Source organism: Orbicella faveolata, unplaced genomic scaffold (genome assembly GCF_042242905.1).
Source record: "Orbicella faveolata isolate gen_17 unplaced genomic scaffold, um_ofav_v1 contig_2, whole genome shotgun sequence".
Taxonomy (NCBI): domain Eukaryota; kingdom Metazoa; phylum Cnidaria; class Anthozoa; order Scleractinia; family Merulinidae; genus Orbicella; species Orbicella faveolata.
Genome location: NW_028301547.1, coordinates 14,379,194 through 14,397,500, shown reverse-complemented (window position 1 = coordinate 14,397,500; position 18,307 = coordinate 14,379,194). Strand labels below are relative to the sequence as shown.

At 37.9% G+C, this 18,307-nt stretch overlaps 1 protein-coding gene and 1 long non-coding RNA gene across 4 annotated transcripts; one reads left to right on the top strand and one right to left on the bottom strand.

The window, feature by feature from the left end:
• Window positions 1–449: 449 nt before the first annotated feature.
• Window positions 450–2,948, bottom strand: LOC110062974 (uncharacterized). 2 transcript variants are annotated; one of them, XR_002298185.2, is made up of 2 exons: window positions 2,417–2,948; window positions 450–989 (listed from the first exon to the last, which is right to left on the bottom strand). It is a non-coding gene; the product is annotated as an uncharacterized LOC110062974 (long non-coding RNA). The 2 variants fall into 2 exon arrangements; XR_016207243.1 differs by having other exon boundaries at window positions 2,424–2,948.
• A 91-nt stretch (window positions 2,949–3,039) lies between these two features.
• On the top strand, window positions 3,040–17,755 carry LOC110062966 (uncharacterized). Of its 2 annotated transcripts, none has more exons than XM_020769914.2 (16): window positions 3,040–3,485; window positions 4,557–4,650; window positions 5,299–5,338; window positions 9,648–9,695; window positions 9,992–10,080; window positions 10,459–10,570; window positions 11,009–11,124; window positions 11,287–11,456; window positions 11,935–12,035; window positions 12,495–12,643; window positions 13,013–13,059; window positions 13,181–13,230; window positions 13,403–13,472; window positions 14,195–14,261; window positions 14,632–14,985; window positions 15,542–17,755. In XM_020769914.2, the coding sequence occupies exons 1-16, from the start codon at window positions 3,317–3,319 to the stop codon at window positions 17,097–17,099; spliced, it is 3,234 nt and encodes a 1,077-aa protein (XP_020625573.2). In that variant the 5' UTR covers window positions 3,040–3,316; the 3' UTR covers window positions 17,100–17,755. The 2 variants fall into 2 exon arrangements, with proteins under 2 accessions (XP_020625573.2, XP_020625571.2); XM_020769912.2 differs by having other exon boundaries at window positions 13,178–13,230.
• The last annotated feature ends 552 nt before the right edge of the window (window positions 17,756–18,307 follow it).

Below are 18,307 nucleotides of genomic sequence, written 5' to 3'. Positions count from 1 at the left end.
TAGACCATTTTTGTATTCTCGGTATAGGACTGGAACCAGCTTGCAACTGAGGCTAATGCAGGGAGTCTTTTTAATGATATATCCTGCATGAACCTCCATTGCAAGCTAGTTCCAGTTCAGTATCAAGAATACGAAAATGGCCTATTTTACTTGCCTCTGTCCTAAACAGGGTTGGAGCCTAAATCAGATTGATGACAAGTGCATATTGGCAGAATAGATCGTGAATGGTAAAAGAAGAGAGTGACTGTATATTTTGTCACTGGTCCCAAACAGAGTCTTAAAATAAGAGGTGTCATCTTACACAGGGTAGGTTTTTAGAGTAGTTTTGTCTTAAAAAGGGTCAGGATTTCAAACCCCCAGTGGCACCCCTATACTCAAAGATGGGTCAAGTGCCCCCCCCCCCTCTCCCCCTACTCTTTATATCTATATAGAGAACAAACCAGTGGAACTTAAAACCACCTAAACAAATGGCCATATTTAATTAGCCTGGAAACCATCTTAACATCTTCTCACTAAACCTAGTAGCTCACTTCACGTGCTAATATCTGCTAAAAATCCAGAGTTTTTAAAACCAACTTCTCTTTAACCAGGTCCTTTCTGATGAGTATGTATAAAAAGTAATAGACACGAAAAAATTCCAGAAGCAGAACACAATAATGGCAAGATTCTTCCTTGTTATAATACAGAAAACAAATTAATTTTGCCATTTTTAACAATACTTTCAAAAGTAAAACTAACAATTCAACATATATAAAACATTTGCATTTATCAGTTACAACAGATAAGCTACCTGGAAATAAGAAGGAAAAAACTTACATTTAAACCAGGTTTTTAAAATGATCTGATACCTTCAAAAATTAATCATAGTAAACTATTCTTTCTCAAAAAAAGTATTTTTCTACTTGAAATTAATTTCATTCAGTATGTAAAAACGTTAAGCTACAATTTTATTAATTAAAAATAGTAAAACTTGACATCACAAGCATGTCCTGTAAGAGAAGACAAATATAATATTATTACAAATAAATGTTTTATATTTACTTAGTTACATTCAGGAGTAGTTATAAAATGGCCAGGTCTGTGAGAGTTTGTTACTACCAGTTGTGATATAAATTGAAGCAGAGTTAATGATGGTAGTTAAGCTTTTTGCATGAATGGAACTCGGGAAAACAGGAAAAAAGTAAACAACAAAAAACTTTCCTAAGAAGTGGGATGTTCAAGTAATTCAATTTAGTCTCCTCAGGGATTTGGAAATTCCTATACTGTGCAGTTGTAAGCTCCCTGGAATCCCCCATAAATTATATAATTCACTGTAGTGATATCCCCATAGTTTCTCAGGGGTGTAGCCAGGATTTTTCAAAGGGGGGTCACACTGTCAAAGTGAGGGTACTCACCAGATTGTCATGTCGTTTTTCGCCAACTGTTGTAGGTTGTTTGCTTAAAAACGCTTACAAAAGGGGGGTCATGGGCACCCCAGACCCCCTTAGCTATGCCCTGGTTTCTGCACCCTGTAGAGGAGGGAGGAGTACCTTACCTAAAAAGCCCAAAGGGTGTGTGTCACCCCAATTGGTCGTCTGAGAGGGTTTCCCTACCCAGGTGCAAAAATTATTAGTGTTTTGTACTTCTGTATTTTCTTGGTCAGCTTACAGAGAGATCCATCATTGCTGATGTCATTTTTAACAGTTTTCTTTAAAAATATTTAGCATATTAGCTTTCGTGCAGAAAAGGCATTATGAAAAATAATGAATTGACTCTGTGAAACTTAGAAATTGAAGCAATTTCTGGCTCTTTGAGGGTAACTTCCAAGGAAAAATTGGCTATCAAATACTGCAAAATCTCTGGGTAGCAGAGAAGCACTAATGAGCCCATACATTCTTTGTAGTGTTTTTTACCCCACAATTCACACAAGTAGTATTCAATACACCGGGCTCAAATTCCCTGGGACGGTTATAATATTGTGCTTTGCCCCTCCAATACCCAGCACTGACATTTTTGTAGCCAAATTGAGGCAAATATTGTAAACAAAGATTTCCCTCTAAGAACCTAAAGAGATGTCTACGTCTACCCCTGCACATTTAACACTGACCTAGTGTAACTATGAGTTTTTTTTCTAAATATATAATTGTATATATTTTTAATTTAATTATTTGTAATTCCTGAATTATGTATATGCTTTTTTTGCATTTGAATTCGAATGAAATCAACAGCTGGAAGAATCAAGTGTTTTATTGGGTTCGTAGTTTGCATAGTAAACAAAATAAAACAAAAGCAGTGAAGCGGGGAAAATGAAGCGTGAAAGTTCAATATAGATAAATTAATTAAAAAAATAAAGACTGACCGAGTACCTCAGTATTCAAATGTAATAACTTAAACTTATAATTATGTATGGTTAAAGTTTGACCACAGAAATCAGAACCTCTTGCCTGTAATTATCTCAGCGTGTTTTCGATCAGTCATCTTCATCGTCGTCACATTCGGGATAGAAAATACTCCACTCGTCTAAGAATTCGGCTAAATTTTTTCCCAACAATCCACCAATGTAGATACTTGGAGCCAAAACAAGGAGTAATTTTGTGGCTCCTATCCTTGTCGACGTAGGTTCTTGCTTTATGTGACTTGAAACTGAAGCAGTTCTTGTCCGATGTAATGATTTAGAGCACAAAATATTACGTGCTCTTGAGATGCTCTGTCTTATGCAAATTGCGAACATTGTCCTTGTTGGCAGGCACTTCTCTTGTTCTCCCTTGGCCAGGGAATGCTTGAGTAGAATGCCTATGAATGAGTACAACAAAGAGTTTAGAAGAGATGACGATGGGCCACTTTCAAAGAATTAACTGTCCACGGGGAGTAATCAGGCCTTTTTTCCGCCCTGGGTCAGTGCATGACAACTCTCGCCCTAATATTTGTGAATGAAACCCGCGGGATTTACGCGGGATCATTAAGCCTTACCGAACATCTTCCGACAATTTATCGAGGAAGTTTCGTCATCCCTCGTTATCATCGGAGTAAAATATTCCCAAGGAGCCTTGCGGAGTGGGATTGTTTCGTCTCGTGCTCTTAGTACGTCTGGATTTTCCGGTCGCAAGCGGGTTCATCTTTAGTTAGTTTACGGTTTTTAGAGTGTATTAATGGTGCTATAGTTTTCTTTGTTTCTTTTTCTTTCTCGCTTCGTTTTTGTTGTGAAATTAGACAGGTTTTGTTTTTTTTAAGTGTACAAAAATGTCTAGCTGACTCGGAGTCCTTGTCGTCGACGTGACGAAGTGTTAGCGATTTGGCTCGTCGTTTCGTTTTCACCTTGAATTTAGATATTATCCTAATGTCTTGTATTCACTACAAGTTTCGAAGTGCTCTAGAATATGACACAATTACATTCGACGGGCTTTCTATCTCGCTCGCCGACCTCAAGCGGTCTATTATTACTCAGAAGAAGTTCGGAAAAAATTCCGACTTCGACTTGGAAGTTACAAATGCCCAAACTAAGGAAGGTGAGGTGTTCTTTGTACACGTTGTCTTTTTCGTTTAGTAATCATCCGTTAAAACTGTGTGGTTCGACATGTAGTTGGTTACAAAAAAAGTGGTCAATTTGTGTGAAGACTTGCGTCGTTCCGTTTGAAAGTGACATGAGGTGGCCTGTAAGCTGCTTTAGCCTATGTTTTATTAAGTTTGATGATGTATTGAGATCAAACGGTTAACGTTGATCAGGTTTATCAGGTTGATTGAGTTTTCTCGTTTTCAGTTCAGCTAGTGGTAAACTTTTCCAACCAATATCAAACATGATTCAATTATGGTTGATTTGGTTGAAGTTTGCCAAAAGAAAAAAAAATGTTGAAATTACAGTTCTTATATAAGTTTTCTGAACTCATCTGAAAAGGAAGGAGTAGACCAAGCCAACCGATTAGTCGAAAATTACCCAGTAGAACATGGCCCAACAGTTACTAACCATTTCAAGTTAGAATGGCTGGGAAAGAAGCAATTTTTTAATACCTCTGTGCTTGTTGACAGTATATTTTAACCAGTATATTTTACCAGTCCAGCTGTTCTATCTACAGCTGTGTAGGCAAGGAAAATGAAATTTTGTGTTCTTGGGCAAGCTGATAGAAGCAAGCTGACTTGCTTAGCAAAATCAAATAAATTTCCCTTACATGAAACACATGTAGTAGTAGTAATGACGCAACACAAGGCATTTTCTCAGATTGTGTTGTTCCAGAAAATATCCATACTCCTCCCACAGAGTATTTTTTGGGGGTTTAACCCCTCCTGATACACATATTTAGTTCAAAGGCTTTGATGATTAAAATCTTGAGAAGATCATACAGTAGCTTATTTAAGGGCAGGCACATGGACATTGCAATCAGAAATTTAGCAGTTGGTAATATTGTGAAAGCTGCTAGTGAAAATTTTGAGCACGACTGGCCAATTTGCTGTTAGCTACCTCATGATGAAATTCTTGCTTGGTTCCATCTGTTTGCTCAGTAATCACAACCTAATACATTGCTAGATAATCTTAGTCAAAGTTGTCAAGTCATTGATGTTGTATTTATTTATCCTTCTGGTAGAGTATAAAGATGAGATGACAATGATACCAAAGAATTCCTCTGTGGTAGTGCGCCGCATTCCTGTTGGACCAAAGAGCAAAGCACAACTGGCAGCGTAAGTTCTGACACTTCTTGTAATGTAGCATTTCTCCCTGGTTCATGAAGTGGTGTCCTGGACTCGGTATATTTCTTCAAGTAATAGTGACAACAATAATTGTTATATCAAAATTTATTATCCTGTAGTATCCTTTCCAGTCAAAAGGAAGAAGCCTTTTGACTAGTTTATTAGAATGTGTATAAATTATATTATATCATCTTCAAATTAATGAATGTCTCCAAATGATGCCATATGACGCTTGATCTGTGTAAATGTATTTACTTTCAATATTGCCAGTGTTTCAGTTACTGTACAGTCACAAAAAGTATTGACAGCCTCTAAACATGTCAACCATATCACTTCCATTCATATGAATGGTAAAACTGCAGTATAAAATTTATACAACCAAATTTTGTTGTGTAACTTAGAAACACTAGAGCATGGAATTTGTATAGTGTACAGTGTTTTGCCCAACTATTGGACTCAGTTAATCTTCTTGCCAAATAAAGAGTGGCAATAGGCATTTGAAATGTTGCAATTGGCATTTCAATTGCCAGCATGGCAATACAAACTTTATTAATCAAGAGAAACTGGTAGCTCAGTTTGGTAAAGTTTTGAGTTAACAAATGCATCATCTTACAATGGAATGTCAATTTTACTCTCCAGGGAAAGATCATCTCCTTTTTCAAGTGGAGAGCAGAAAACAGTATGTACATGGTTGAAGAATAATTTTGTAATCAAATTAAACCTGTGCTATCTCTTTTAAAACAGTAATTGTAAATTGTAGCTTGTATTGATTTATGATAATATGGTCGCACAATTTTAAAGGAACACTGTCTTTTCTTTAAAGCACAACTTCAATAAGTACAAAAATATGCCTGGATTGCAGAAAAACTCCAAAATTAGAAAGGGAGAGTTTGTTTTCATGTTATTGAGGATGGAAAGTACCCATAATAGTTGTAAACAGACTCGAAAACATCACGCTTGGTCTAGTAGCTTTTGAGTTCAGATCTATCAGGTTCATTGTTTTGCAACTTAAAGGAAAGGCTTTCTGTGACCATTTAGAGTTGTTAAATCCTGTGAACTGAAAAAAATGAATTCCTCATTTTGTGGCAGTTTTAAGCAAATAACTGATGACGGTGCTCCTTTAAGGCTGATTTTCACATGTTTCAAGAAAATCCCAGATGATCAGGCATTAATTTTTCCTGATGGTCCTTTCTCTTGTGCTATGGAGAACACATTTTAATTTTAAGCTTCTTGGGAAATTTAAATCAAGCATAAAAGTATGGCACTGTACCAAGCTAACATACCATATTTCTTTGTCTATAGATTGCACCTATTTTTCAAAAAGATGCATGTAAAATTGGATGCAGCTAACATGTGGTATAAATCGAAAGTATTTAAATTGATGGATAAAATTTAGAAACTGTATTGCTATACTTTGCATTCTTTGAATAAACTTAGCCAAGCTGCATGCTCCTTTGAAAATGCTTGAAGTCGTATTTTTCCAAGAAACATAGGGTTATACATGAGTGCAACCTATATACATGCTAATATGGTATTACAGAGAACTCAGGTCATCATATAATGTTTGTTTTCATCATGGTGATTGTGGGCTGTTGCAGATATCTAGGACAAATGTTCTAGAAGCTATTATTGTTATCTGTAAATCACAGAATATCCCAAAAGATCACAGATTTATAGGGTCATCATGTTTTCACCAGCTTGGGATATCTGGGATGGCTAGGAAACAAAATTTAAATTGTCTGGGATTTTCCTGACATTTGAAAACCATGCTTTAAATTGCTGGCATTGAGTATTCTGTATACTAAGAATACCAAGTTCGTTGCTTCTTTTGCCAGATGATTCTCACAGTCTTCATTTTAAACAAGTACTGTATATTAAGTGTACAAGTAGTTCAGTTGCTAAGCTTTTTTTAACACACTGTTTTTAGTGATGTATCCCTGAGTTTAGGTGGACAAATGATCACACATGGAGTGGGAGTTTTGAATTTGAAGCAATCCTGCTTTTAAGGTGTACTAAGAGTGTCTGGTTCTCAGATATATGTATAAAATTGTCTAAGATGTTTTAAAGGGGGTGAACTACACTGTAAGTTAATGAAGGCTTTTTGTTGTGAAGCTAGGGAATGTACTAAATGCATTGCCTCTCTTTTAGCTTTGCCTTGACAGTAATAAATATATTTTACACTTGAAAGAGTTTTGATTTTGAGTGTAGATATTAAAAGTTATATAAGCAAATGGACACTTCAGTCAAAGAACTCTTCTTCAGTCTATGTGTCAGAACTTTACACATTCCCAGTTTTACTGGGCAAGAAATCAGAACTTTGTTCTTGTCACATTGTCTCAAAGGACAGTCGCAAATATGGAAAGATACATTCCCTTTTCAAGAATGTTTCCTTGCAATAAATATCTTTATCCATTTTCAAGTTGGATATTTGCACCTTTGATTATTTGGGGCACCCTATTTGATCTTCTCATTAAGTGATGTGTGGAGAAGTTGCCAGAATTATTATTGTACGGATTACAGCACTGAAACTGTGGCAAAGCTGATCATCTATGATAGCCAAGGACAATGGCTCATCTCTGTTTGTGCTCAAAGAAGAGCTTACCAACAGCAATATATGAAGGTGCTTATATGTACAGATATGGAAATTCATAGGAAATCTGGAATATCTAATGTTATGGCCTTACACAGCTACTGGCAGGAAGAAAGATAATGGAGATTCTGATGTTCCACTAACACTGTCATTGTAACACCTCTAAATAATTGCATGGCAGAAAGTATGGAAACTTTCTAGAAGAACAAGGAATTTCCTTCCTCAACACAGCCCCTTTCTGTTTAGCATGTACATTCAAGTTCTTTGAACTCCCATGATCATGCAAGTAACCTTGTGCATGTGAACAGTTGAAGACAGCTTATTACACTGGAAGGGGCTGATAGTACCACAAAGATGTATCCAAGTCCAAGGTTTCGTTGATCAACTCTTCTGGCAAGCACTATTCTATGATACCAAATTTGCCATGTGCAAAGAGGAGATGAGATTTCCTTATTAAATCTAGTCTTTATCCAGGGTTGCCTTGCAAGCTGACCCACTCTGAACATTACCGTTAAAATAGCTGAAGGACTCTGCTTAAATGATAAGGTTATCACATGTTAACTGGGTACACTAGAGCAGCAGACTGTATTATTTGTCCCAAAATTTCAAATTGTGAGGTGAATAACAAGTTCATTCAACCATTGCTTGATGATGCTCAATATGCAATTGAACAGTCAAAGTTTGAATGAAAGCATTGATTATTGTCCTGGATTAATAGAACTTATAAATTGTCCCTTTAAAGCAGAACCCTTTAGCTGTTTTGACTGCAAAGCTGAGGCTGTGCCACATTGCTATATCTCCTTTCTAACCAGGATAAGAAAGACTGGAGATCATTCAGTGGGTACAAACTGAGTTGTACATCAAACGGGAACAAGTGTGCATGGCCGCATATCATTTCAAAAAAAGCAAAAACACAGTCATATGGAGTGATGTGTCAGTGATGCAATAACTTACGACAAGTCTATGGCGCAACAATGGTTGTGTAAGACAGGACAAAATATTGTACGAAAATGAAACAGGTTTTAGAAACATACGACAGTTAGCATCAGATAAAATAATTGCATGACACAAACAGAATGGAATGGAGGTTACAACTGTATAACTGGTTTCCATACAATTGCATACACACATTTACCATCATACAATCCACTTGGATTTTGTGGGTAAAACTGTGTTGCATGCAGTGCGCTAACGAAACGTCTACTGGTAAATGACATGACAACTGACGTGTAGGACAGGAAAAATACTGAAGATCAATGTTGTCAATGTTGCATTACTTAAACAATATGGAATGTAGGTTAAGCCTGTAAGCACAAGCGCAAGCACAAGCACAAGCAAAATCATCTGAACCGTCCGCCATTTTGGAAAACTGATCAGGTGCAAGGTAATCTAGATCCAGTGTTTTCATTGGCCAAACAGAACCATGTGTGGGAAATATCTTCGTGCTTGTGTTATGCCTGAGTGGTATTTTGGTTTTACTTGTTGCAGTGCAAACGTGAGCATCAGCACAAACACAAGAAAAAGGAAAAACCTGATTCTTGTGCTTGTGCTTGCACTTGTGCTTATGCCTGCGTCAAGGCATTTTTAACAGTCAAATAAGAATTTTGTGTTTGCATCTGTGCTTGCTCTTGTCCTTGCGTCGCTAGTGAAAACCAGACTTTACAGCTGTAAGCCAGGTTTCCATACTATTTCAGACAACTGCAGTGCACTGTAGATGATCACAGGATCAAACATCAAAAATTTGTCATTCATAACGACGCATGCATTTGCCAACATAAATTGGCCCAAAGCAAAGTATACAAGCTCTTCATTTGCCCAGGTTCATATGGATAGCAGGCTTTAGACAGACTCTTCTTTGGAAAGGAAATTGCCCTGATGTTTTGTCTTAATCCATTTGAGCAATCACAACCCCCTTTTAGGGCATCCTTTGTGTAGGGTTACTATAGTCACCTTATTAAAAAGTACATTACGTTTCTGCTTTGTTTTGGTCAGTATTGAAACAAAGTCAAAATGCATTTTAATTGTAAAGATTACAAGCACATGGATTTGTCATAAAATCATGTGGGGGACTGGTGATTTATGAAATGTTGCAAAATTTGGCAAAAAAAGGTAAAATTATGAGAAAAATAGGAGACATGCTTTAGCTGTTTCCAGCTACAAGGAGTTAAAACATCACAGCAAGCTTTAGAAGAATGTTAAGCTAGCAGAAATTCAAGTGGATAGGATAATAGAATGTTGAATTTATGGAGTAAATTGGTTTATTGGAAAATACAAGATTTTATTTTTTCAATTACTAACTCTTTGTTTTGTAAGAGCACAGGGTTGTATGTAATGACTGATGCTTGTAGTTGAATTGTCTCTTATTGATGGTTGTTCCTTTTCACGTCTGTTCACCAAGAGTGGTTTCCAAGATTATCAAGTTATAAAATCCAACAAGCTGAGCAAGGTAAAATCATGCTAATCACAGCTAACTATGGGTATTAGACGGATTGTAGGATTTCTTACCATGCCCTGTTGGGAGAAAATAAGATTGACTATTTAATAAGCACCCCCCGCCCCCCTGGCTTATCCTAAATGTGAAATAACCCCTCTGGACTTTAATTGGAGGATTTATGGTATTAATTTTCATTTTCACATATCTTTAGTTTGTTCTCCTTTCAAAATATCAAACTCTTGTTTGGAGTCATGTGTCAGGGTCAGGGTATTTGTCATATGGTGTAGACTGTTGCCCTTACTTCCTAGGTGGCAGATTTGGCTAATGCCGATGCATCCGAGGAGGACAAGTTAAAGGCCATGATGAAACAATCTGGAGAGGATTGGGACCCTTCACAGTGAGTCAACACACACGTGACACCAACCAAAGGACCCTGCTGGGTAGTGGGCATCTGATAAAATAGACTAGATGCCATCCCCCCTCTTCCCCAGCTTTGACCTTCTATATTTTCTCCACTCCAAACTTTGAGAATACGTGGTCATTACATGAAAGGAAATGCTCATGCAAAACATAAACAGGCATCTGAGTATTATTGATAATAACATTATAAGAGAGTACATTGTTACATAAATGTTTAGGGAAGATAAGTAAACCTGTTGAACATACTTTCATTTTCTTTGGTTCTTTTTCAAAACAATGCGTGGTGCTGTTTTCTTCACTTGTACATTTAGTAATATTCTGAATGTTGGAAAATCTCTGACTTTTATTTTGACAGATATGTGAGAGGGCGTCGACCTTATGCACCAGGTGTGCCTCTATCTCAGAGCTATGTGTGTTTTAGATGTGGTAAACCAGGACACTTCATTAGAAACTGTCCCACTAATGGGGTGAGTGGAGGAAAGCTTACACTTGAATTATATGAATGTGAATGTGTTCTGCAGGGTAGTGTTTTTTCTCCGTGCCACTGTGGTCAGATTCAGAAGGCCTTTTTGAAAATCATTGGTTTTCACTTGAGTGTGGAAACTATTTTGCATTTGCTTTGGTTTAGCATCGCTGCCTCAACCAATCAGTTTAAATGTCTTGTGCCACTTTGTCATCCAGTCAGTAGTTAAACCAGAATCAGTGGTGTCTCCTTTGCACATGTTTTCCAGTGTTTTATGCTGTCTACATGTTTTCAAGGTTTGATTGGTTTACTGGATTGTCTCTGTTGGTGATTATTTTGATATTTACGGTTTTATGACACTAAGCTGAAAAACACTCTACCTATTTATGACTATTTTTGATAATAATTGCAGTAACTTAACATTATGTGCAAATTTTAATAGGATGTTAGATTTGATGTTCCAAAGATGAAACGCACCACTGGTATTCCTCGCACTTTTCTTGGCACATTAGAGGACAGGTCATCGCCTACAAACAGGTCTTCACCATCAACTCAAGGGTAAGTAGGTGTAAGTTAAATTCACAAATAATTTCAAGAAGATATATTTCACCAAGGATGTAATATTTTCACTTTTTATTGTTAAGTTTAGAAAATTCTTGTAATATTATGTTATGAGTATCAAAGCATCTTGAGTAACAGTTTGGATCAATGCCGTTGCAGCGAGGATTCCAAACCTAAAGAAAAAGGCACGGAACCTGCTAATAAGAAAGTTCCTTCAGCTGAGACGGGTAACAAGAAAGTTCCTTCAGAACTTAGGTGCCCCTCTTGTAACAATTTACTGACAGATGCAGTGCTTATTCCTTGCTGTGGTACAAGCTATTGTGATGATTGTAAGTTGAACTGTTTTTCACATGTCTTGTTTTTTCAATACGATTTTTATTCTTTTACTCTTTTCTCTAGTTTCATTTTGTCCAGCTTCGGGAAGGCCCTCTCCTAGTAAAGGCCAGTCCTTATCTCTCAAAGCCCCAGACTGAAAGTTAAATGAGCTTTCACCCTTCCTGTTGAATTTGCTTTTCAATATAAACTTTGAACTTAAATAAACAAATTATACAACATTTATTGTGCCTTTTGTTTAAGGCCCTGAATGAGATAAAGTGAATCACTCATGTACACTCATTACACACAAAAATATAGTTAAAGATAAAAGTCATGTTGGCACTTAGCCAACTGGCCTTCTTTACTTTGTGTTACAGTATATACTGTGTTTATCTTAAATACTTGCGACAATCATTACAGGTGTTACAGTTTGTGGGCTGAACTAAGAGCACTTAGTCTAGTGTTAATTGGTACTGTGCTTTCTTTTGTTAGGTATTAGAAACTATCTTTTGGAGAATGAGCAAGAATGTCCATCTTGTGGTGCAGAAAATGTTTCACCCGATTCATTGGTAATCAACAAGCAGCTTAGACAGGTGAAGGACTATTTTTCTTGGTCTTTTTTTTATTTATTGCTCGTTTTTAATTCCTCTCCTAATAGTGAAGTACTGTATTGTCTTGATTAAATGTCATGTCCCAAGTAAATGCTGGTTTCAAATAAATGCCAGATGCACGAGGTTGAGTTTTAAATAAATGCCCCGGACATTTATACTAGGTACCAGTATTTATTTGAGGTTTGGCATTAAGTTATAGCTAACATGTATCATGTGACTTATTTTCATCAATCAGTGGCCATAATCATTCCACAATCTTTCAGATGAGCTGCAAACAAAGTAATTTGTTCGGCATAATGCACTCTTCGCTCACTGATGGGCACAAGTACCAAATTCTGTTTGACTCTTATTAAAGAGGAGTGTATGTTATGTTACCAGGATAAATGGTTTCATACAGTGGTGCCTTGAGTCTAAACTGCATTGTGTTCTTTCCTTGCAAAGGCTGTGAATACTTTCAAAAATGCCAGACCAGCCAGCCCCTTTCCAAGCCAGGCTGTGGTAACAAAAAGTACATCAGCAACATCAGTTACTGTAGCTAACAGCTCTGAGGTAAAACAACTTCAGTCAGCAGCAGTGGATACAACTGAAAGGTAAATGGACAACAATTATTAGTAGTATGTAAAGCAGCTATGTCTGGACTTTTCAGGTTTGTCCCCCAGTGGTGTCAATCTGCAGAGACAGATTTGTGGCACAAAAAGGAGTACCACAGGGTGAAACTCAACCTCCTTATAGAATCTTCTGTAGAGAGTTTTTCAGGGTTTAACAGTCAAATCCGTTAACTAAAGGACAACTCAATTTGACAGAAATTTTCTTTCATCTTTGACGGTGTGTTTTACATGTAGGCCGTCTTGCTTCTTGTGTGAAATTACATGGTTGCACTTTTTTGTTAGCCATTAGTCACAGGTAGACAAAGGTTAAGGTATGAAAGTGTTAGAGAGTCTGTTTCTGTTTTTTTGCAGTGCCAGTGAAAATGTTGTGTCGGACAGTAAACCACCTGAAAGTAAAGGTAGTTTCAAAGTTATTATTTTATACCTTTGGTCTTCCAATGGAATTTATTTGTAGTACAAAAGGTAAAAACATTGTTTCTTTGGGTATTATGTTGAATAAGGTTTGATCTTTTTCAGCAGTCAAACAAATTAATGATGCAGATAACAAGACAAAAGAAAGTTCCCCAAAGGTGAGTGCAGATAAACAGTCACTCCGTACCCTAGCAGAGAAAACCTCCTCTTGAGACATGGTAATTATCAAAAGAGGCCTGAAGAATGTTTATTTATTTTTGTGCTGTTTTATATTTAGGTTATCATTAAAAATTTATAATAAAATAAATTATGCCATTTATTTTGACACAGCCTGTCAAACAAGTGATAAGTCAGCCACAACAAATCAGAGTCCATCATCGTGATGGTCCACCACAACAAGGTACAATAGTAGTGAAGAATTAAACAGGTCGGCAATGCATACATGTGGTAGAGCAGTGTAAGGCTACAAATTGGTACACCCTACCCAAGACAAATACTTAATAGAACTTACTAAAAGTCAGGACTGCTTGCTATAGAGCAATAATCCAAGTTGCAAGAAGATCATTGCCTAATTTCAAAGGACTGAATTGAAGCCTAACTTAAGACATTTATAAGCTTTGTATTTTTTAAGTTTGTCCATTCTGTTATCCTCTTGTGTTATTGCCATTAATACTCCTACTGATGACTCTTGTCAGATTTTTAGTGCTGTTCTGTTCAATCAAACCATCATGGTTGTACTAGGTTTGTTGCCCGGCAGTGTTTTCTAACACAAAGCATTGTTAATAATTTTTATATAATAATCAAATGAATGCACGTGCTCTGATTGGTCAACCAGTTATTGTTTATTGTGCCAGTAAACTCATGGAAATTTTGCGTGTCTTCTGAATTATTATATAAAAGCAATAGACCACAAGTTTCTATGGTTTAGAGGCATGAGAAACCATTTGGGATGTTGGAAGAACACTCGAAGAATTCGTAAATCACGAGCCGCATTCTTCTCGTGTTCTTCCAACATCCCGCGCGGTTTATCAGCCTATAAACCATAAAAACTTGTGGTCTATTGCTTATGTAGCCACTTAACATTATAGCAGTGAAATCCAAGGATTTTTTTGTTTGATTCAGCTGCTGGACTACATCAGGGTGGTGCACTATTTGATCCTCGCAGAAGACCAGGTGATTTCCTTCCAAGGTAAAGTATTTCAAAACTTATGACCACCTGTAAAGATCAGTTTTGAAGCCGATAAAGGCTTTCTCATTAATAGACCATTTTAGCTTGGGCGGTTTGTTGCCCCATTTCAGACTATGTGATGATACTTTTGAGAATTCTTGCTTTCAGATTTTCAGATAGCTGCCTTTACCAGAATGAATCATTTTTAAATGAATAAAAGAACAATTCTCTAGAGAATATCATGTGGTTTGTAATGAGGAAACAAAACCGCCCACGCTAAAAAGGTCTATTGAGCTTCACTGGTGAAGACATAAGTTTAGAAATGAAGCATAAGGCTATGTCAAGCATATATCTTTGATGTTCACTTGAACTTGGTGATTTCCTCTTGCAGGGGTCCACCTCGGATACCTGAACCCATTATTCCTCACGGACTGCCCCCAGAACACGTGCCTCGTGTCCCAGCTGTCAGGCCAGGTATGGGTGGCCCACCTCACCCACGTCCACCCATGAAGGTACCCAATTATGTGCCTGCCTCGATTGGAGGCATGCATGCAGTAGCACCCAGGCCAGCTATTCCTCGAATGCCACCTGTCCCTACCTTAGTGGGGGCACCACTTCCGCACCGTCCACCTTTTGGACCACCGATGTTCGACCCACTCCACCACCCGTCCGATATACCAAGGTCTCTCACGCCACCTATGTCCGAGAGAGAGTTTTACAAAATACAAAAGAAACTGAAATCAAGGTAAATGAAACTAAACATTACCAAGTGGCAATATTTTAATTTAAGTTGTCGCACCTTGCCGGCTGTTGTGTTTTATTTCAATCTAGTCGGAGGAACTGGCTACGTTTTCTCGTTTCTACGATGCTTTTGCGGAAGATTTAAGGGTGTGAAAACAGCAGCAACTTTCAGACGACACTTCAATCCACGTACGATTTTCCTGAGGCGTGAAGATTAATACTAACTTAACGTGTAGAACAACACTGTCCAAAGAGGCGGGTCTGTGTCATTATTATGGAGGTAGCCGCATTATAGAGCAAGAGATTATATGAATTCTTGTTTCTCTGGGACTCGGTTAACTGTTCATAATATTTAGGTGTCAGTAGTATGGAGATGTCTGGAAGGAGAGGTTCGACTCTACTTGGAAATCCTTATTTGAAGGGAGTTTAGTTAGAATTCTACTAAAAAGAAATAGATTATCCGCCGTCGATTTCTATAAAGCCTCGTAGAAATCGAGAGCGAATAATCTAATTGTTGATTCGACACTCATCCAATGTTATGCAAATTCACATTTTTACAGAACCAAGAAAAAGCGAGAGCATTCTTCAGCCACTTCTTCCTCACGTCCCAGAAAGGAACCCAAGAAAGACGGAGGTAAATTCGATTTTGACGATGAACTTTCAGAATACCGTGAACTGCAGAAAAGTCGTCAACGTTTGCGCTCACGGTCTTTGACTCCATCACGCTCATTGTCACGTTCCCAATCACGATCGCGGTCGAGATCTTTCTCACGATCACGATCACGATCACGTTCCCGCTCACGTTCTTCAGCAAGTCTCGCGCGTTCACCCACGCCAGAGGGTTGGGACGAATCAAGATCTCCATCGCCAGTTCCGTCACGAAGTGGCACTGCTTCCGCAGAAGAGAAGAGAAGGAAACACAAGAAAAGAAAGAAAGAACAAAAGAGTAAAGGGCACAAGAAACAGAAAACATCGCACAAAGAGGAACAGCCTTCCACAGAACAGAAAGACGGGACTGCCGTTTTTAAGGAAGAAGAGAAAGGCACTGACAAAAAGAAGCGTAAAAAGCAAAAAGAGAAAGCTGCTGGCATAGAAGAAGAGAAAGATAAACTCCTGGAAGTTGGGAAAGAAAAAGTTAAAAAGGAAGATAAGGCAAGTAGAGAGAAAGAGAAAGGGAAGAGAAAGGAGAAGGACAAGAAAAAGCTGAGTGATAAGGAGAAAGGAAAAGAAACTGAGAAACAAGGTGAAAAGAAAGAAGGAAAGAAGGGTAAAGAAGGAAAAGAGAAAAAGAAGAGGAAGGATAAGGACAAGAAGGACGAGTCGTCTTCTGGTAAGAAGCGAAAGAGTAAAAAGAAACACAAGAAGCACAAACGACACAAAAAGGAAAAATCCAAAGAGGAGAAAACTGGAGATGAAGACGATGATGAGAACGATAGGTTGGCGGCCAAGGAAGATGAAAACCAGGATGAGTCATCTGATGGCGATAACCATGAAGAGGAAACGGCGACAGATGATGAAAAAGACGAGCATGGAACAGACCAAGCTGAACTACAAGGTGAAAGCAGTGGCAGTGAAGAAACAGAACGGATGGACGAGGATGAAAGGGAAGGAGTTGGAAAAGAAAGTGATGATGAAACATTGGGAGGGCTGAAGGAAATTGACGAGGAAAAACTACTAGGGAACGGGAGCGACGACGAGGAAGAACAAGAAGAAAAGATTGAAAAGAAACTGGGAGGAAATGGCAGTGACATTGAAGGGGATCAGAGGGAGGAGAAGTTGCTTGAGAGTGATAAGGAAAATGATGAGCAAGAGGCCGAGGACAAGCTGAAAGGGGATGAAAGTGATAGTGAAGAAGAACAACGGTTTAAGGGAAGCGATGAAAAACAACTTGAAAGCAGAAGTGAGGAGGAAAATGACACAGACGGTGGAAGGAATAAGGAGAAACAGGGGGAAGATGGCGGACTTGTGGTGGGAAGGCAAGAGAATAGGAGTGACAAAGAGACAGCGACTAGACCGATAGGAAAGACTACAAACGGCAAAAATGAAACAACGAATCATGATCACATAAGCCTTAAGACAACTGAAGAGGAAAACGGTAATCATAAAGTAGAACAGTGAGAGAATCAGGAAATAACTAGAGAAAATGAGAATCACATGTACACGGATAAAGCATACAGAAGAGTGAAGTACTTGCTGAGAATATATTGTTCGCACAAGAGGAGGTACGAAAATGGTAAAATGTCTAACGTTGCGTGCTGAAGAAATCCATTTAGCTTAAAGCAAAATAATGGAAGGGCGAACACTTCTAACCCTAAAATCAACATACATATCCTCCCAACTGGCCACCGTAAATCGGTTATCATACAAGATGGGAAGATTTGATGTGTGAGGTTTTCTCCTCGGTGATCAGTTTCCTAATAACTGTTTCTTGTATTAATTTTGCAAGGAGAAATAAGATTCTGATCACCAGATAAAGTGGGGGCTAATAAAGTGTCTCAAGATTAGCATGTCCATATGATGTAAGCAGCTAACTTGGTGAGTAAAAAGGAACACGAAAGAGGAAAAGTGTGTATAGTAAGCTAGAATTATAATTTACTGTAACAAACGTGTAGTCAAATGTCTGTAACTTCACTGTAAAAACAAAACAACCACACAGAATATAAACGTTTTCTACCGAGTTCATCATGAGCTGAAATTTTGATTTTCTTGTACTGTTTGTTAAGAACGTTTGAATAAGAGGTAATAAAGATGTTTGTATTTTGCTTAAGAAAGAATTGTGTGCATTTTGCTTGTGATGGGAACTAAATAAACAATAGCCTCCATTTAGCGCGAATACATTCCCGGACATTATCTGTTCCGAGAAACGGTTTTCCGAGAGCGTAGCACGAGGAAAAAATTTGAGCTTCGAGGAGCAGATAATGTCCAAGGACAAATATCCTAGCATATTCTCGCGCCAAATGGAGGTTACTGGTTTTATATTTTTGCATCAAATGGAGGCTATTGTTTACACTGATGTGACGTGTTTAAAACAATCGCGCACGAGCGAAAATATTTGATGGATTATAATCTCAATTTTACGTTGTCGCTTGACTTTCAGCTCTCCTCTCCAGTCGCTTACACTCGACACAACGTCTGCATCAAATAGCTGTTTTATGCCGTCTTGGGCTTCCGTGTCGCTTTCGCATTGATTGTGGCAAGTAAAACAAGATTGTGATGAAGTTACTTTATTGACCAGAGTATGTAGGGCGGTACCCCACGTACTGGAGGTGGACGCAGCTGAATGTCAGGCCATATTTGAACTTCGATATATTAAAATTCAGTTTGGC